At 32.8% G+C, this 21,555-nt stretch overlaps 1 protein-coding gene across 1 annotated transcript; it reads right to left on the reverse strand.

Moving 5' to 3' along the window:
- Positions 1-5,638: 5,638 nt before the first annotated feature.
- Positions 5,639-18,906, reverse strand: LOC132300748 (probable E3 ubiquitin-protein ligase ARI2). Its single transcript, XM_059797967.1, has 7 exons — positions 18,549-18,906; positions 17,711-17,743; positions 17,296-17,572; positions 16,207-16,687; positions 8,321-8,869; positions 8,083-8,246; positions 5,639-6,283 (listed from the first exon to the last, which is right to left on the reverse strand). The coding sequence occupies exons 1-7, from the start codon at positions 18,666-18,668 to the stop codon at positions 6,141-6,143; spliced, it is 1,767 nt and encodes a 588-aa protein (XP_059653950.1). The 5' UTR covers positions 18,669-18,906; the 3' UTR covers positions 5,639-6,140.
- Positions 18,907-21,555: the final 2,649 nt, after the last annotated feature.

Genomic DNA, 21,555 nt, shown 5'->3' on the forward strand with positions numbered 1-21,555 from the left:
CTGAAAGGTGAAGGGTCAAAGGAAGAACAAAAGAATGCTTTGAAATGAAATGACTAGTTTGGTGGCCTTTTATGTTGGTCTAATTCTCAACTCAGAACCTCTGAGTGACCAAAGGAAAAAATAAAAATAAATAAAAAATTGTGCACAAATAAACAAGGTCCATTTTTGTCAAGTCACACAACTCACACAACCTGCAAATTAAAGAAAGCTTTTCACCTTTTTTATGGGATTGGGTGCTCTTTTCTCCACCGAATGCTACAAAACCAACCAAACAAAAGATTTAAAAAATCTCTTCAGTTAAGATAATTGACAAGTCCCGCCAATAAGTGGACCCTTGTCCTTTAATTCTACTAGCACAACAAAATTCAAATTATCACATCCATAATTCAATTCATTTTTATAACATGATTTCTTAAGATGCTTGGATACATACATGCAACACGAACATTAAAAAAAAAAAAATGTTATATTATACATTATTTTATTATTATATTTTGTCATTATAGTTATGATTCTTTTTTCAAGGCTGGTGTAAGTTGGTAATGCTGCTTTAAGGATTGTCTTGTGCTTATTTTATACAAAACCTGAGGGTAAGATGTGATGACTACTGAGTGTTGGAGACGTGTTTAGAAGTGTTCTTGGTGTATTAGCATCCAACACGATGTCGAATACTGACACTACTGACATGACACTTCTATCGAATATGAATACTACACTTCATAGAAGTATCCGTAATTCTTTTAGATGATTTCTATTCCAAAATAGAAAATCAAACTAGACTTCTCATTTAAGTGAAACTTTGTTTGGACTCAGCCTTATAGCCTGTTTTAGATTGTTTCTCTACTGCTTAAAAATAGTTTTATTTTAAAAAATTGCGTCTAGATTTGTTTAGTAACCATTAAAAACTCAATTAATCGTTACCAAATTTAACTCAGTAGATCTTTTAAATGAAGTTGGAATTGATCTTTTAAATGAAGCTTGGAACTTTCAAACCTCCGTTCTTGAATATTTTTGGTAACTCTTTTTCATTCGATAATTTTTTCTTTTTTATTTTTTATAAATACAATTACACTCATTTCTTAATAAAGTTGCTATTATCAAATATGATAACACCCTATTAAAGGATATTGTTATAAAATTAGTAATAAAAGTGTTTAAAAATATATTATTATCAAATAAATTAAAAATAATTTAATTATAAAAAGTACTTATTATAATATGTCATTATCTCACCAAACACCTAACATTTTTTCATTTTTTTTTAATGACCGCAATTTTTTATCAATTCTACTGCTCAAAAGCTACTTCATTTGGATTTACTTTTAAGTAATTCTGTCTATAAAATAAAGTCATATATGTGCCTTTGAATGTGAAAATGTTATGATAGTTGGGAAAATTGTTTGATTTACAGGTGAAGACATACTTACCTAGTGTTTCTTCACAGGCATTGCATGGAGGATTTTCTACGGAATCTCCTCCAACTAAGAAAAAATCCAAGATGCATTGGGTGCACCTGTTTATGAGCTAGGATGTAAAAAAGAGAGTGAGACAGCCGAGTGTGTTCCTTCTTGCATTATAACTAGTAGATTTACACTGAGAATTCGGGTGGCGGTGGCCACTCGGGTGGTGTTGGGTCAATGATAGCCAGTTGTTTTTTTTGTCCCAACGATAATAAAATGTACCTTTCTCAATGAATTTTAAATAAATATATATTATTTTTTATCACAACAATGTATTTGAGAGAGTCTAAATCATAAAATATAATTGTAGATTACAATGTACTAATATATTTCAAACTTGTAGGACATGGAGGATTAAATTATAAAAAAAATTTGCAATTTTGTCACTAGTGATATTCAAACAAGCAAGCAAAAAAATTATATTAGAACAATCCTAAGTCACACGTTACTTTTGTTTTTATCTTCCGATGATAATATAAATGTTTAAATTAAGAAAAAAATATCAATTTTTTTTCTTGTCGGGTAATTAAGCCAAGAATCGATTTTAAAAATGAACTGACAGACATGCTTTCAGACCAATTAAAAACTTCGAGTTGCGTTGATTAGTTTGTTTAATGGGAAGATAACAAAGATTCTACAGCTACCAAAGCCATTACAATTAGTGCTAGGATATTAATATTTGTGACTCTATGTACGTGTCGGTGTGTACCAAAGCCATTACAAGGTATTTATATATACCTTGGTCTATGTACGTGTGTGTGTGTATATATATATATATACCTTGGTCCATGTACGTGTCGGTGTGTGTGTGTATATATATATATTTTAGTGTATAAAAAAACCATTGGAAGGTCAACCAATAATCAAACTGGAGTACATTATATAGATAACAAATATATATATATATATATACCTTGGTCTATGTGTGTGTCAGTGTGTATATATTATATATATTTTATATAATTTTTGAATCAGACTCTTTTAAGTATCCATATATATATATATATATAGCCCTTTTAGTGTATAAAAAACCATTGGAAGGTCAACCAATAATTAAACTACATTATATAGATCTCATCTTCCCAGAATTGAAATATTGAAATGGCAAAAGACAAAAAAGAACATGTCGTAGGACAGTGTGAGATGGATTGTTATCAAAATGATTTGTCATAAGACAATTTGACTTTGGTGAACAAATGTAGATGGTCATATATATATATATATATCGTATATATATATATGTATAGTATTTTCCATTAGATTTATCGTATCTAGATCCTTAGTTTTAAAATTGAGTAAATTATACTGGCCTCCTTATAATTTGTCATAATTATTAGGATTTATTTTGTAATTTGAAAAATTACTCAGACTTTCCTAAAAATGAAACTAATTTACACGAACGTCCCTTCTATTACGGTCAGCCCTAGTCAATGACGAATTTTACTGATATCATGTACTGAATAATTGAAATTTCAATATTACCCTTTGTCCATCTCTCTCTCACACATAATAAGGTATTACTGCAATCATTTATCATAACAATTTTAGGGTATTTAAGTAAATTAAACAAAAATTTTAGCGCATTTGACGGCCCATCACTAGAAATGGAAGTTCGTGTAGGTTAGTTTCATTTTTAGGAAAAGTCTGAGTAAATTTTCAGATCAAAGAGGAGGTCCTTGTAATTATGACAAACTATAAAAGAGATCCATGTAATTTACCCTTTAAAATTTGTTCATTTCCATTCTATTATAAATTCTAAAATGATTTAGATTTAGATTATTTTAAATTTTAATTTTTTTTGGCAATTTGACATAAAATCCATTTGTGAAACAAGCTAAGAAGGAAAGGGTTAATTTGAAAGAGACATGTTTAGGCAAATTTGCAATGAAACCTAAAGGTAAATGTCATGAGCATCATCATGTCATGAACCATAAAGCAAATAACCGTTGTCGGATTCCTATTAAAAACTTTAATGCAAGAGTAATTAAGCCAAATATCAAGAAAGATAGAAGTAATTTACCCTAAATATAAGTAATTAAGCTCATGAGGAAAAATGAGAATCCCTGTCACTTGTATGTAAAACCTCAATAAGGATGCAACATCAGAGATCAGCGTTTTGAAATTCAAAAAGTTTAATTCAAAATTCAAACTAATATTGACACGTCAATTCAGTAATCCAAGCAAATGTTTTGTTAACCTTATTCACATTCCTAACTGAGAGCACTACATTTCTTAAATAATTTATGAATAAGTATATTATTCAATGACATACTTGATAAAGCACTCAATTGTTCGAACAGGTGCACTTGTGTTCGAGTATTTCCTAATTTGTCGGGGTAAAATAATAATTTATCAATAAGAAAACGAGGCAGCAGGCGGAATCTTTATGGCTAGATTGATGAACGCGGTTGCAGTCATTTCTAACTGCCTACAGCACTAGAGAGAGAGAAGTCAAAGACACAGCAGCGAAGTTTCCGAAGGCTCGTGAATGCCAATGATTTAAGAATAAAAAGCATCTTCAAAACCTGGGTAATTGTCTATGAGGTTTTTTAGAAAAAAGAACAAAAAACGATTGCTTCTTGAGTGTTAACTTATGTGAGAGGGAGATATAAAAATAAAAATATTAATGTTATATTTGTAAACACAGAATAGCTTAAATTTAAAATTGGATTAAATTACAAGAAGGTTAGAGTTTCTCCGGACCTGACGATAAGAGCATCTCGAACAGTCTGTTAAAATATCGCTAGCATTCTATTAAGATACACAAATGTGTAAAATTGTTGTGTATTTTACATAATTTTTTACATAGCCACATTAACATATTTTATTTCTCCTCTCTTTTTTTCATTTCATTAAAGAATTAAACTTATATTAAGTATATATAAAACAAACATTGGAGTTAAAAATAAATAATTCAATTTTTTTTGTGTAAATCAATCGTAACACATCATATTTACACACAAAAAAATATATATACAACTGTCAGATATGTACTAAATTTCTTATAATTTTAAACTAAATTTCTTTTTATTTCAAATTCAAAACATTAATCCGCTGCTCCCAAATCGTTAGGGGTATATTAATTACAAGGAATTTCGAAGGATTTGGAATCTAGTGTGTTCGAAACTTTGAATAACCTAGGTATTTCTGTATATACTTATTTTTCTACTATATTTCCACAATTAAAAATAACCAATAAGACTTGTATTTTTAGTTGTCACAAGCCATCCATAAATTAGTCCAACATGAAATCAAATCCTTGAGAAATCATGGTTTTTGAAAAAATATCACCAATGTAAGACGATTCTGTTCAAAAATAAATCAGTGTAATATATTTATTTACCTTTCCTTCCCTTCACTTTCTCATGACCCATGGATTTTTAAGCAGATTTCAAGTCAGTCTCTCTCTGTGTATCCGCTTTTTGCATCTATTTTAATTACTTCCCATCTCTCCTTTTTCTCTCTCCACATGCATATAACTAATGCAGTTGAAGGCCAAACCATTAATTCAGGAAGGCATTCAACAAATCTTGGAATATTTTCACCCATAACATCTTTCTTCGACTCCAAATTTACTCCACCATTTTGGTGACGGAATGCTGATTTCTTTCTCCGTGCAATTCCGGTCACATGAATTGTGAGAATCCGGCGAGATATCTACTGCAACACCGAATCATCTCTACGATCCACCACATTACTCTTCCAGCCCTTATCCATAGACCATACAGGTTGATCTCTTCCCGGAAACAAAGTGAAAAAACATTAAACCATTCCAAAACTTCTTGTTACGCCCCCAGAGCACTACAGTATCCTTCAACTGTTCCCTATGCTTCCCAACTCCCACTTCCAGAGAAACCCTACGAAAACGTAAAAAAGACAGAGTATGACAAGGAACAAATCCAACAAATTAGGGGCATTCCGAAACACAAGCAAGAACAGCAACACAAAGTAAATTGTTAACTAACTCCTACGGCCATTGCAAATCAAAAGAGAGACCTCCCACACACAAAAGATGACCATTTACGATTCAATATGTTTCCATTTTCACATACTCAAATCAAAAAACCTTTCTACAACAATCCATCACAACCCAAATTTACTATAATCCCAATTTCAGCCTTATCAATTGAAACAGCATCAACAACCAAAAAAACATTCACCAGAAGACTCCAAAAACATCGTCTCCAAGTAGAAAATACAACGATTTATGTTCATTGAAACAGTCGGTATTCACTATTCATCCATAACTAGAGCTGAATAAAAATTAAAAACAAATACAAATGAGAAATAAAGATAACCCAACAGAAGCTTTACAGCATTAATAAACCGAAGTCAGTTAAATATCCCCATATTTATCCTATCATGCCATCCTCCCAATGATTAGCATCCTTTGTATCTCGAGTAGAGGATACAAAGATTTATGATGCATAGGAACCTAATGAAAGAATATTTACAATATAAGGATTTCCAAAAACAAAAGGGGAAGATTTAAAAATAAGTCCGCCCTAATTTCTCTTCCATGTCATCTCAAAAAGACGGGGGAGCTACGAAATTGGAAAATTGAAAAATAAAAAGCAAAACATCCGGGTACTTAATCCACCAATAATCATTTAAAAAAGAGTGCTCATAAGTTAGAGCTGAGCTGTACACTTGTATATAAAATGAATGGCAATTCTAAGATCAATTTCTATCAATGACCTCAGGAGGCAAGTTGAGATCAAACATGCCATCACAAAGAGTTCCCTTTCTAGCACGTTTACGTGATGAGCATCCACTTTCATCCGAACTCCCAGGGCCTGAAGGTTGATTAGATTCTGTTGTACCTGCCACGATCACATAGTGTTAGCAGTGTTTTAAAAGACACTTATCTCAACATTGAGGTATAACTAGAGGAATTATATGATATACATACATATATATATAGTTTGAAAGGGAAAAAAAGGTGAATATTGGTTTATTCATCTTTGCAAATGGGATGGCCTGTAGAACCATATGCAGTTACGCAGTGATTAATTGTTGATTCTGAATTGTACACAACCTCTACAATAGCGAGTCATACTTTCTGCAATATGTTACTTTTAAGGAGGGATTGTGGTGACATGCATTGAAAATAAAGGGCAACTATGCAAAGTTCAAGGAAAACAACCATTGTGGGAAATCTTCATTACAGAAGATACTCATTAGAAATCATAAATGCACTAGAAGGCAGTACAACATATCTAATGAATGGAGTCACATTAATTGTCTTTTCTAATTCTTTTCTATTACTCTCCTATAATATTGAAATTTTTTAGATCATTTCTAATGATTGTATACTATGTTAACTTCAGTTGCACTCTTAGTCTCCTACCTTCTATGCAAATTAATCTCCCTCTTCATATCTAAGCATCCATACATCTTCTTTGGATATGTCCATACCACCTGTCAATTTTCTCTTTATCACTAATTGGCAACACTCCAAAATTCTCCCTCAAAATTTGATTAGTAACTTTGTCAACCAACGGGCCAGTGGCCTAGCGGTATCGACCTCTTACTTCCCAAAGGGAGGTCAGGGGTTCAAGTCTCAGAAGAGACGTGTGTGTGAGTACCAACTAGGAAAAAAAAAGATTAATAACTTTGTCTCTTCTAGTCACTCCTATCTTCCACCTTAACATCCTCATTCTTGCCACCTGAATTTTTTTTTATTTTTTATTTTTTTACAGCCCCACACTTCGAACCTTTTATATAGTTGGCCTAATAACTGTTTGATAAAATTTTCCTTCTAATTTATTTGTTATTCTCTTATCGCATAAAATCCCACAAGACTATTTCCATTTTGTCCAACCTGCTCCAATTCTACAAATTGTATCATCACCCATCTCACCATCCTTTTGTGTTTTTAACCTTAAGTATCAAAAATAGTCTCTTTGGATAATCTTTAGGTTTCGAAGCGTAATCATTATATTATCAATATCCGACTCTATACTAAAACTATAAAAGAAATTCTACTTATAAAATTTCAGGATGCTACTGATATTAGCGATTAAGAACACCCATCAAACTCAATTTCAATATTTTACACAGCCAGAATACATCAAAGTTTTATGATAACATCATGCAGTCAGAGAAAGGCATACCTATAATTCGAGTTTATATGAGTCTACAAGATGAGGCATTGAGAAGATCAAAAGTGACATGAGAAATAATATTGTGACAAGAAAGAATGAAAAATTAGAGATCCTGACAAATTTGTAAAAGCTTCATCAGCTGAGATGATTTATTCATGTGAAATGAAGTTCAATTGTAAAAACAATGGTATGGTTCAGGTTGAGAAAAGACATGGTAGGTTCAAGTTGAGAAAAGCCATTTAGGTTCATGTTGAAAAAAGACATGGTAGCTTTGGCAAACATTACATATGGCCCCAAATAGAGTAGAATGGCAGATATATCCATTAACCGACTCCAGATTAATAAAATAAAATCCGAGCTCAATCGAAGTCCTATGCATGTGACCAATAATCAAGATAATTAATGAAAAGCTAACCTAAGGAATTCCACATTAAATTTCAACCACTAATCAGAAATATAAGAGTAATACTTCACGAGCACATAGCGAGTAGGGATTACAAACAAAGTCATTTTACCATTTGTATACTCTAGGTTTGGATATTTCTCAGTGTTGTTAACTTTAGCACCCAAACAGACAGAAAGTTCGGCTGCCCTCTCTATGCCTTTCGACTGGTATGGAGCTATGTTGTGGATACCAAATTGGAGAGAACCCAATAAGTCATTCTCAATGCATTCATACCTGCAAGAAGTCAGAAGATGCATGAGTCTCAATAATTTTAATAAGGTTTCAGGCTTTACAACAGCCATACTCACATTTTCTTGCACAGGGTATCAGTGATCCCACAGAGATTGATGACTTGCATCCGTATCTCCATAACTTTGTCTTCCGTATACTGATCAAATGGCTCTTCTATAAACTTTGATAGCTTCTCAACATTTGCCTCGAGCTGTTGCTGCTGATCCTCAAATAAATTTTTTTTTATTTCCCTGTCCTCATTTGTCATTTCATCATTAAACAAGTCATCACCAAACATATAGAATGCAAATGGGTAAGAATATGATAGAACCCGTCTTGATCTGAAGAGCCTGTAAAGTCCATTTGTAACCCAGCTGAAATCTCTAAGTCTTGAATCCTTCTTTTCCGAATTCAATACCTTCTCTCGTATGGTCTCCTTCAGGTTAGATTCAAGCTTGAAAGAATCAGTATGAGCTTTGTAAAAATTATGATAATGCATGTATCGATAAAGGTCACGCTTTGCACGCTCCGCCTTTTTCTCTCTATCTTCTTTATAGCGACCACAACTGTGACCACTGATCTGTGACCAAGTATGATCTCGGCCAGTAGCCCCACCGCAAAGCCAACTACACAAAAAGGAACTAAAAGTAAGATAAAATAATTCAACTTAAACTTTACTGCAAAAAGTCATGATGAGTAAGGCCACAGGCTTTAAAAAAATGGTTCCAAAAAGCAATCAACCTATAACCTGGAATATATATATATATGACACAGACATAATATGATCATCTCAACAATGTCAACTCATATGCTCCCACTAAACAATTGGCTTTTAAAAGAATGAAAAGTAGAAAGATAGTATTCATCCAATCTCCCAAAAGGAAAAAAATATAGATTGCCAAAGCAAGCCTAAAATACATAGGATAAAGTGGTTTCTACCACTTCAGCCATTCTAACTGCAAGTCACTAGCACCAAGGGCCTTGTGGCCCAGTGGTATCTCCTCTACCTCCCAAAATGGATGGTGAGGGATCGAGTCTCCAAAGAAGCAAAGTGGCTGTGTGAGTTTCTTGCCATTGACAAAAAACAAAAAAAACTGCAAGTCACTAGCAATCCTGTGAGTATTTGGAATATGAACTCTGTAAATTCACATGATATTTTTCAGGTTTATAATATTTCATCATGGGCCTAGAGGGCAAGATATTTTACGAAATGAATTTCATGCTATTTGGATGCTTTGTTAAATTTCCTGATTATGCCATGAATGTCCCAGAATTATCAGGAGCCCAAGAGACAAGCAACAGGTCAAGCTTTCTTTGCAGTCTAGAGATGTAATGGCAAGAGAATATAATTGTACATGTATGTCAGCATCCAATTCAAAAACTTCTTTTCTTTTCTTTTTTATATTGTTTTTGTTTGTTACATTCAACCCCTTCAACTCACATAATTTACAGATTTCCCCACCAAACCAAAAATCTTTACATTTAAACCCTTTTTCTGACTTCACTTTTATTTTAAATAAATAAGAATAGAAAAGGGTCACATAACAGAACGCGTGTGTGTGTGTGAGAGAGAGAGAGAGAGGAAGAAGAAGAGGAAAATTACATAAAAGGAAAAACTACAGTTCAAGGCAAGTTGATCTTGCACTATATTTTCATATATTATCGTAACCTGTTAATTAGATGCTTGGTGATAAATTTAGAATAGATAAATCAGTATGTACCTTGGGTTATATTTAATTTCAGGATGCAGTTAGTTGACAGGAACAAGCATGTATGAAATTTAATTTGATGAATTTATGTACTAAATATGATGATGCTTGTTTGGTGATGATGTGAATATATGATTGTTTAATCTGTTAAGAGAGAAGTATTAATCTTAGATTTGTTACTTCTAAAGATTGCTCATGCTCACTGTGGTATATGTATAACATACATGTATTCATATGGTAAGTCTTAATTACTTGATGGATTCATCTAGGAATTTATTGACTTTTATCTGATATAGTTCATTGATGACCCAGATAGTTGGGACAATGCACTCAGTATATGGTTTTTAGCTATATTACATGGACTCGGGTACAGGTGTCGGACACGGATATGTATCCATGCGTAGGAGGTGTCAAATCTCCAAACAGAAGGACACGGACACAGCTAAATATTCTTTTTATTAATTATTTTATTTTATTTTCTAGAGTAAAGTAATGTTTTTATCTAATATAATGTTCAATATAGGCATTTAACTCATTTTAAAGAAATAATAAAATGGAATTAAATGATAGGATATGCTTTTTAATTAAATGTCCAACCAAAAGTGTCGGACACATATCCCATACCCATGTCCGAGGGATACGTGTCCGACACGGGTACTTCACTACTTTTGAAGAGTCCATGTAACAGAGGTTTTTAGTACCTTCACAAAGATTTAGATTTGTGTATCTACATATGCTTAAACAATATATATGTGTGTGTGAGTACGTACATATCTGCTTATGCCTGGTTTACCATTTGAGTTGATAATCAGTAATATTAGTACTTATATTCTTTTCATTTGTTAATGGGTTTCAACTTGCAATGGGATTAATTCAGATTTTGGGTTCTGTTGAATTGATTTTGCCTATAATCATAAATGCGTATATATATAGGTTTTAATTGTTTATTTGAGTATGGATAATGCGAAAAGAATAAAAGATAGATTTGATTTTGTGTTGCTACAAATTATGGGGTTATGAATACGAATCAGCGGATCAGTGTAATGTTGTGCACCCATAAATGTGTATATAGGTGTGCATATATATATAAATATAATATACATATAATCTCTGAATGTATCTACTTCTGTGTAGTCACCTTTGTATGTATACAATATATATCAGTGCATATGAATTAGTGAGGTTGTGTGCATTTCAATTTGATTATATTAGAATACCTGTGTTAATACATTCATATATATATATATATATATATATATAGCAGTAATTGAATGAGTATTGTAGCCATGGTCAAAACATAGTAGTAGAGCAAGGATTATGCATATACTTTTTGACGTGGATAAGGATGTGTTGTGTATTGGGAATTGTATGGATATTATCTGACTAATTTTATAGTTAGTCCGGGACTAACTCTATGAGGACTTTGCTAGTCATTTGGTCCAAGACCAGCCTATTTCAGAGTGCACTACCCTTCTTGTTATGGCCATTGGGCTGAGCGTGCCTTTATTATGTGGACGTGGTCTGGGACCATCTAGTAGACGTACAAGCCCAATTACATGTCTTCAGTAGTCCAGGACTATGCAATGCACACCACCTTGTTGGAGTATGGGAGTGTTGGATCCTATACTCGTGGCTTTAAGAACAACCCACCTGTTTGAGGGGAGCCTAGGATTCATGTTAGATAAGTGGAAATTTAAAAATAAGTTAATCAAGATGATTAGCTAAGAAAAGGTTTAAGTGAAGGAAATTGTAATAAATGTGCAAGCGGTAGCAAATATAATAATTAATTAGATATTAATAATCATGTAAGATTGATATTAGAATAAGTTAATTAATGAGAATTTAATTTACTTATATTGAGACAACCTAATTTGTTAACATGAATCATAATTAAATATGGGAATATAAGGCAAGGTCAATTTGCTGAGCAATGATAGTGTTTAACAATACCCTTGTTGAGCTTGTGAGCTCACTCCATTATTATTTTTCAGGTACTCGTTGATGGAGGCACGTGTTAGAGAGATGGCAACCATCTACTTCTCTTTCTTTGTATAGTTATCTTTTGTTGTTCATAGTTAATACATGAATCATAGATGATACTCATATACTATATTTTTTATGGGAGTTTAACAGACGGCCTTGATATATTAAACTGTTTAGTATTGATGGAGACACAGGTTGGAGTGTTGGTTTGATTTAGTATTACGACGGATTATTTAGGTTTGGGACAAGAGCTTCCTGTGTTTAAATTTGCGGTCGTGACAGTTTGGTAAACCAACTCCTTTTCCACCCTCTCCATAACAAGACAAAAAAAACTTTCAACATGAATCAGTAGTCATTTACAGCCCATCAATTGTTTTTACCCACCAAATAAACAACATAACATAAATTTGTATATCTTAATCTTTTGGGGGGAAATTTCTATACATGTTAACATTCATTCTGCCTTATTCTTGTAATCTTAGTCATTCAAGAACAATATCTTAACTAACATTATTCATCCTGCCATATATAATGCTCAAAGCAAGAGAGAAGCTTGATAAAAAAAAATAATAATAACTAAGGAATGCAAATTCACAAATAAGAATATATGTTTATAATTTCATCTAATGGAGACGTGGCAAAGTGACTTGCATTATGGTCCCATATCGAGGTTCAGGGATGCACGCAGAACATCCATCTTATAATAAACACAGAAATCTTTGGCTTTCAACTTAGGGGAGTACCCCCAAAGACCTTTCATCGAGTTGCCCGTGTGGGCTTCAAATAACCACTTGTAATATTTAGAATCAATAATACAAAAAGATGGAGAAATAGATGTGATCTAACTAGTAGAATTGAATTATGATCAATAAAATGGTGACAAGCTAGTGGCATTCTATAGAACAAAAGAATCACAAATAGGTTAAGAGAAAAATTATATAGGACAGTATCAGGCCAACTACTCTATATGGGCTACGATGCCAGCCTTTGAAAAAAAAAAAAGAAAGAAAGAAAGAGCAATGCCTTCACGTAGCAAAAATGAGTAGGTTAAGATGGATGGACAGAGTGACTAGAATAGATATGGTAACCAAGGAATGAGAGAAATTAGGAGTAACGCCCATTAGTAAGAAAATAAGAGAGTTTAGACTTCAATGGTATAGACATATACAACGAAGACTTATGGATGCACTAGTAAGAAGAGGCATAGAAGGTAAGAGACAAAAAAGATGACCAAAATTGTTGTGAGATTAACTGATCATAAAAGATATTCAAAAAATAAATATTAGGGTGAGATGGCATGTAATAGAAAAGAATGGAAAAAGAAAATTCATGTGTCCAACCCCATTCATATGGGATTTAAGGTAAGGAGGATGATGATAAAAATCTTTCTAGTGTAAATTATCACTAAGAACATCTTAAACAGATTGATTACAGTTGATTTCTAACTGCTTTCAGAGCCACCTCATCACCAGAGTAGAAGAAAACAAGAAAATCACCACCAGGAAAAAAAAAAAAGTTCCTTACCTTGTTAATCAAGGTGCTGAGAGGGGTGGACCAGACCTAACATTTGGCATTATTTGCACAAAGCGGCTGCTTTCAAGATATTAACCAACATTCTCACCACCCTTGACAATCAGAACATTTTACTAATGCACTAAGAAATGGCCCCTTAGCACAACCAAGAAAAAATAAATAAATAAATAAAGAGTAAACTATATCACCTCCCCCAAGGTTTGCTTAAATAACACCAGCTACCCCTCAAGTGTTTTAGAAATAAAACTGACTTCTTCTTTACAAGTTTTTTAGAAGACAGAAGGTATTTATACTCTCCTTTTCTACATTTGCACTCCACTTACCTTTTTTTTTAAAAGAAATTACAAGACGACTCCTAAACTCATTAATGCATCATCCCTTATTTTATAATACCAAAACTACCCTTTAAATTATAAACTATAACTTCTTTTACCTTCTTTACTTCATTTAGTACCTTTTTTTTTTTTTTTTGGGTGGTCCCATCAAAAGAAAGAATTTATTCAACAGATATAGCTTATTTTTTGAGAGTACTTTTTTTTTTTGGGTCCTGTCAAAAGAGAGAACTAATTCACCAGAGATAACTGTTATTTTTTTTCATACTATACTTTCTTTATCTTTTGGTCCTATTAGAAGACATAATTTAATCAAAGGTTTTTTTTTTTTTTTTTTTAATCCTGTCAAAAGAGATAATTTATTTAAAAGAGAACTTTTTTTGGGGGTACTTTTTTTTGAGTCGTGTCAACAGAGATAATTTATTCAAGAGAGAATCTTTTTATTTTTTCATACTTTTCTTTTGGGATTTTTTTTTTATCCAATCAAAAAGAGACCAAAAACAATAAAGATTGGAGAGAGAGAAAAAGAGATGAAAAGATCGTTCCATATTTGAAGGGTAGTTGTGTAATTAGAAAAAAAAATAATAATAAATAAAATAAAACAAAATTCAATTGTGAAATTAGGGTTAAAAGTGTCATTTGTTTTAAGATGGGAGTGCAAACATAGAAAAGGGGAGTGAAAATATCGCCTCTTTAAATATATATATATATATATATATATATATTTCCTAGGCAAGCTTTTATTAAACAGCTAAACAGGCAACCAAAGGAAAGGAAGGCCTCCCCCTTACAAGGCAACTAAATAACACCCACTTCCAGAAATTGGCAAGCAGGGAAATTAACAAGAAAAATCCCAATAAAGGAAAAACACTGCAGAAAAGAAAGAAGCAAAACTCAGCTCCCTAACCACTTTACGTAACCAGTTCAAATTACACAACACCAGAAATTAAAAACTGAACATTCCCACCAGCTCTTGCAGCCCAACATCCAAAGTGTAAGCCACATTCCAACTGATTTGGTGAGCAGTTTGAAGAGGATTAATAGAGATGTTGTCAAGAAGTTTTTGGTACATATCACCATATACGCCAAAGGCCAAGACTGTACAAGTTAAAAGTATATTTCTCTCTATGTTACATGGACTCGGGTACGTGTGTTGGGTTCAGGTATGTATCCACATGCCAGATGTGTCAAATCTTCAAACAAAAAGACACATGGACATTACAAAAAATTCATATTATTTAATATTTTTATTTTACTTTTTTAGAGTAAAATAATTTCTTTATATAACATAGTGTTCAATATGCTCATTTTGAAAAAATAGTATAATAAAGGCCTTGTTTGGGGGAGCTTCCAAAATTCCTTTTAGAAATAAATAGATATATATATATATATATGCGACGCTTGGTTACACGTATGTAAAGGCTTTTTCCAGGAAGCCGATGGTGAGGAAGTCCATTTCAGAGAAGTAAAAAAATGTTACTTGTAGAAACTCCTTTTAATAAGCCGATTTTTCTTTTTAAGTAAATTTGTTATTTTACTAATTTGTCTATGTACTTTTCATTGATTGACAAGATTGTGATGTATTTCTCTCTTGGTCCCTCGTTCTTCCACCACCACCACTACAACCACCGCCACTGCCGCCATCGCCTTTTACCGCCGCTACCGCCTCAACCACCACCACTACCTTCCACCACCACTCCTTTTAAAAATTTTAAATATGCTTAGAGGGAGTAGACTCATAGAGAGAAATTCCACGAAAAATTGTCGAATTTCAGTTTTTATTTATTTATTACCTTATGTCAGTTTTTTTTATTTATTAACTTATGTCGATTTGTCGATTTATAAATTTATTTAAGTAGTTTATTAAACAGAGCTATAGAAAGAGTTGATAAAACAATCACTTGTTAGAGAGGGCAAGACAAATACATAACTAAGAGAAGTCTATTAGAGAGAGTGGGAGAACTGTATAGCAAATTGTTGTCAACATCGTCACTATGACTAGTGGCAAAGGTTTAAACAAAAAAAAAAAATAGAACGAATTTAATAACAGCAAAATTGGCTTGAAACCCGGCCTCATTGCTGACAGCTTGTTTACTGAAGGGGAATTTTATCAACAATTAAAGCAAAACCAAAAAGAGATGTCAATATAATTTCCAAAACATATATCCTTCTACTTCTTTTTAAACGAAACTTCAGAGAAGGTCAATGTCCCACTCTAAGAAAAGAAAAAGAAGTTAAAAAAATCCTGGGTAAAAGACAGCTAAGTAAATGACATGATGTAAATAGCACTTACGGACGGCACTGGAAAACATATTTAAGAAAAAAAATCATGTCCTTCATCAGAAGATTACGAAGATGTAAATAACTTGAACAAATGAAACAGAGACTAGTAGAAAGAACACACACCAAAAGGCTTGCCCACAGATGCAGCTCACAAGGTTGCAGCCACCATTCTTTTCCACAGGTTTGTGACACTTTGGACAAGGCTTTGTATGAACCGTGATCCAATTAACTGTTTCTGATTCATCGCGGCACTTCTTCGTCCACAAATCCCACATCAGACATGAACAAGGAGAGTGTGCTTCAGATAAGCAATTGAAACAGAACTGTAAGCCACATGAACATTCAACCTCACAACATTCATCATCCTCAACACGTATTGCATTCCCGCAGTGAGGAGCACTTGGGCACCATTTAACCATTTTATTGTCCTCGATATATGACTCAAGAAGAAAACGATCAAATTTCTCCGCTAGATCAGGGTGCCTTTTGCTAACTAAATTTCTAACAATAGCTTCATCACAAATAGCATAACATTTGTGTGCCATGCACCTAATACGCTTACTTTGACCCTCATTTATCTTCACAATAAAATGCTCCGTCCAACCTAAAAATAGGAAATATAAAGAATAAGCCCCATAGATAATAATGTATGCAATATCTTATAACTTCAAATGAAGTACAACAGATGTCTCCTAGCAACAAAAGAAAAGGCAAAGATTTACAGACTTAAAACATTGGTAGACTGGACTCAAATTTTGTAAGTAAGAATTTCATAGCATATAAAAAATAATCAAATCCATCAACGCATTGCTATAATTAAAGGAACACAGTCCTATTTTATCTAGGTGTTCACTTATGCATTAAGACTACATACTCCCTCTGTCCCACAAAAATTGTCCCTTTCTGAAAACCTAACTTTTTAAGTGTGTAGTTTTTAATATATTTTTATTAAAGTGATAGGGAATGAATTTCCAAATATACCCTTCTATGGTGGGTCCACATACTTTAATTGCTTTTATAATTTCAAGTTAAGGAGGGTATAGTAGGAATATTTAAAAAATAGTACATTGAAATTTGAATTGGGACAGCCAAAAATGGAAAGGTGGACATTTTTTGTGGGATAGAGGGAGCATATAATATATTCTATGGTTTTTTAATCTTCATGCATCCACTATGCTGCAGTAGAGAGAGAACAAATGGCAAAATGCTTACAACTGTTGCAGAAGTAATGGCCACAGGCCATTCTTGTCACCTCACTACCAGGTACATCATCTATGCAGATATTGCACATTACTACAGAAGAAAGTGGTGAGTGAAGCTCATGATGGTCAACCACAGTCACACCTGCTTCAGCAAACAAGCAAGCCTTCCCCTTCTCCACAAGCACCGCAAACAACCTTTCGACATCCCAACGGTAATGAATAAGAAGAGTCCGAGCATGTTGTTCTCCTACCGATAACAAGTCCATTATTCTACGCAAATCTTCCCTCTACACATGCATAGTAGTTCAAAGATCAGTACTAATAGGAGAACGCAAATATAGTCAGGAGAGCGCACCATAAAAGAGGTAATTAGTTAGGTTTTTTTTTTTTTTTTTTTTTTTTTTTTTTTTTTTTTTTTTTTTTACCTGTGCAGCCAGAAGCGACTCTCTAGTGATTACCTGCAGAAGGCCCAAAAAGGGTTAAGGGAACATATCAATTTCAGAAACCTGTTTGGAAATGCACATAAAAGGAAACAGACACTCCTTAAAACTATTCAAAATAAAATTAACAAATCATAAAAGTGTTCGTCAGTTTAAATTGAGGGGATGAAGTTTATCCTTGTACTTATTTGTCTTACAAATTTAAGTCCTAAAAATAAGATAAGAGAAAAAAATAAATAAATAAATAAAAATAATGAAAGGGAAATATGGCAAGATTAAAATTACTTGACAAAGCAAAGATAGTTCAATTCTGCATAGATGAAGATGCACATATGTCCCTAAATTTAAAATTACTTTCATCTTGGTTGCAAATAAATAAATAAAAAATCGACCCACTACCTATAAAGTATTAAAGGTAAAAGATAGCAGGCATCACTAAAAAATTGAATCTTTTCAATCCATTTAATAGAGTTAGACCTGTTTCAAAGCTTCCCTTCCCCCATTCCCCCAAAAATCAACAACAACAACAATAATAATAATAACTGTTCTGAACCACAACAACCAAATTACCACTAACTCAATCACTAAAACTTCAAATCAACAATCTCAATCTAACTAAGTGACAATAATAGTGTGTATATATATAGTACTGAATAATCCAAGAAAAAATATTTGAAACTTTTCCAAGATAGAGATAGAAAGGAAATAACATGCAGATGATACAACCGAAAGCTTTACCATCATCCAAGAAAATGTTAGACTTAAAAAAAAAAAAAAGCAAACCTAACATGTATTTGTATATGTATGTGCAGGTATCGAATACCTTGCTTGAAGGACCTTTGGGAGGGATCCACTGCAAATCGGACTCTTCATTTTCAAGTCCGTCGAGAGAATCTCGATCAGAATAATAATAATCTTCGTCGCCACTCAAACAATCTTCCATCAACGAAGATCAATAATAATATTATATATAAATATATGTAAAGATCAGCCGATCGCCGTACAATTCGACGACCCGATCGAAGCCGGATATCAATTGAGATGTTTCCCGGTGATATCGTCAGATTCCGGCGACCATACCGGCGGGAGGAGAGAGAAAATAGCTTACAGAGAAGTGTAAGCTACGGAAGAGTGATTTTTAGAGAGAGAGGGGGGGAGGGAGAGAGAGATTACGCATTCCTTGACTTTTGCGGTCAGGGGAAAGGTCAAATAGGAGAAAAATCATCCAGGTCAAGCGACGTCGTACCGAAGGATTGAGGCTGTCCACCAGGCCCCAAGGGCTTGCCCAACCTCGAGCGTTAATGAAAGATCAAAAATCAAAAATAATAAATGAAAAAACTCAAGGGTTATAAAAAGTCTAAGCTTAACACAATTTTTTTAAAATTTTTTAAGTTTTTTAAAATTTTTATATCCCGGCAAATTAAGGGAATGTGGACGGCATACCCACTACGCACTTTTCCAATTAGGTCATAAAAAATGAAATTTATGTTACAATTAGGGTTGATAACAATTTATAAAGTCGTCATCATCATCACCTTTGATTATATTAAAATAGTATTAATATTTTTTATTTAGAAATTATTCTCTTAACTTAGTTGCAATAACCTTGAGAAAATATAAAAACACCATTTACATTTGTTAACTTAATAGATAGTAATTTAATTGTGCTGCAAATTTACCTAAAATAGAGTCAATAAATTACAAAGTATAAAATTTTGAACGAGTTTTAATATGGAGAATTTAAAAATTAGAAAAAATCTTGATAAAAAAAATGAAGTAATTATAAGATGAGACTAAAAAGACTTGAATTGACCAAGCAGTTGTATTTATTTGGTAATCAATACAATACACTAAGCATAAATAATTCATTAATACATATATATACATATATATACAAACACTAATATAAAAGAAGCATGTATTGACCAATAGAAGAACAGTTGCATTTATTTGGTAACTAATATAATACATGAGCCATAAGTCCATAATTAAATCATAAGAAATACATGACAAGTGCTAATGTAATGAGATATAAGGCCTCTAAACCTATTGGGACTTAGACTACTCCCTTAATTGCCCTATGTATGAGATACTCCTTACAACGCATTTAAAAGAAATAAATATAAAACTAATATAATTAGATATGGGGCTCCCAGTAATGACTTGGTCTTTTTCCTCTTTTTTCATTTTCGGCGATTTTTTTTTCATCTTTTTCCTATTTTGTCTTTTCCTTATTTCGTTTTTTAGTCGTTTTTCATTTTTTCTTGCATAACCTCACTTGTTGTGCTTGAATTTGATTCCGATTTTGCATGCATTCATGGTATTTGATTTCTATGATATTGGTATTTTTACTTTTCTTGAAAAGCATGCTAGATTAATACTTTTCTTGTAAAGGTTATGAATGCATACTTTAGTGTAATTATTTGTAATTTTGGAGTTTTAGTGTAATTATGTAAAATAATTATTTTTCGTTTTGGAAACCTTTTTGCAATTTATTATGGAAGATATTTTGAAAAATGACCATTTTGCAATTTTTGGAAAGTGTGACAAGTGTCACGCTCTCATGAAGCCATTTGTTGGCATTTAGGTGAAGAGACTTGGCACCATGACTTATTGACATTTGGTGGGTGGAGATTCATCCATGTGTTGGCCTAGATTAGTGCACATGTAGCCTTTGATTTGTGACAAGTGTGGGCTTGGGATTTAGTCTTAGAAGAGGCATTAGATTAGTGACAAGTGTAAGCTCAAGATTTAGTCTTGCATTGTGTGTGTGAGAGAGGTAGTGCAAGAACATATAGTGAGTGGATGATTTCTAGTGCTTCCACTCACCATTTTACACTTTACTTTCTTCATTTCATTATCTCTCATGAACCCTAGCAAAGACTCCATTAGAAGAAAGCTTAGTATAGAACTTTGACTTCACATTTGGCACTCTTCTATTCACCTTAGAGTAAAAACCTTGGGAGAGAAAAGATTCTCCTCACTCTCCTCTTCAATAACCCTAAACTTGTTTTACATTTTGAGCTTGGTTGCTTGGATTATAGAGATTCGATTCTCTATTGAGGTAGGGGTGGTTGTATGTTTATCCTCTTTGGGTTTTATATATATCGGAGCTTGATATATATTGATTACATGCTTTAAAATTCTTGTATTTGCATATAAATAGAGATTTTGTATGTTTGACTTAGGATTTGTGGATTAAAGCATGTATATGACTATAAAATTGTATATGTATGTTATTGTTTAATGATTTGCCTAATACTTGTGATTTCATTGAGAGTTTATGATGAATATCTTGAAATTACTCTTGTGTTGTTAAGTAATATAGATTTCATTGAAAGTCTAGTACGTATCATTTGAAATTATTTGTAGGTAAATTACTACATTGCATAATTAGTAATTATGGCCTACATTAATATTAAATCCATGTGGCATAATGTGTAGTATCATTAGCTTGCCACTTTAGACATGAAACCTTAGGGTATGGTTTGTGTGGTTTTACCCTACTTGTGCTTGGTAGGTAGTTCATGCATTGAGATTGTATAAATGTCATGAATTTGTTGATTTTTGGAAGCTTGTAAGGATATGAAATGTTTGATGGTTAGAGTTTGGCTCTAGTACGGAGGATAGGAATTCTCCTAAGTCATAGTACGCACTATGTAGTACCTTGTGGGTCATTATTACCCAAAATAATTTGTATGGTCTCATGGCCACATATCCTAGTCTTTCCATTACTTGATTTCGCATTACTTTCCAAGTTGTAAATCATGGATTTCTTGTAGCTTGTGATTTGGTAAATCTTAGTTTTAATATGGTTAGTGTACTTGCTT

The sequence above is a fragment of the Cornus florida genome, unplaced genomic scaffold (genome assembly GCF_030987335.1).
Source record: "Cornus florida cultivar Cherokee Brave unplaced genomic scaffold, ASM3098733v1 CherokeeBrave_3.0.0_Hap2_Chr03, whole genome shotgun sequence".
In the NCBI taxonomy this organism is placed as follows: domain Eukaryota; kingdom Viridiplantae; phylum Streptophyta; class Magnoliopsida; order Cornales; family Cornaceae; genus Cornus; species Cornus florida.

Bases quoted from the DNA above. Each gene is read 5' to 3' on its own strand.
- LOC132300748 (XM_059797967.1), bottom strand. From the start codon at position 18,668: ATGGAAGATTGTTTGAGTGGCGACGAAGATTATTATTATTCTGATCGA. The intron at 17,744-18,548 runs GTATTCGATACC...GGCCTTCTGCAG, and splicing joins CCAAAGGTCCTTCAAGCAAG to GTAATCACTAGAGAGTCGCT. The intron at 8,247-8,320 runs GTGAGTATGGCT...GACTTCTTGCAG, and splicing joins GATACCCTGTGCAAGAAAAT to GTATGAATGCATTGAGAATG.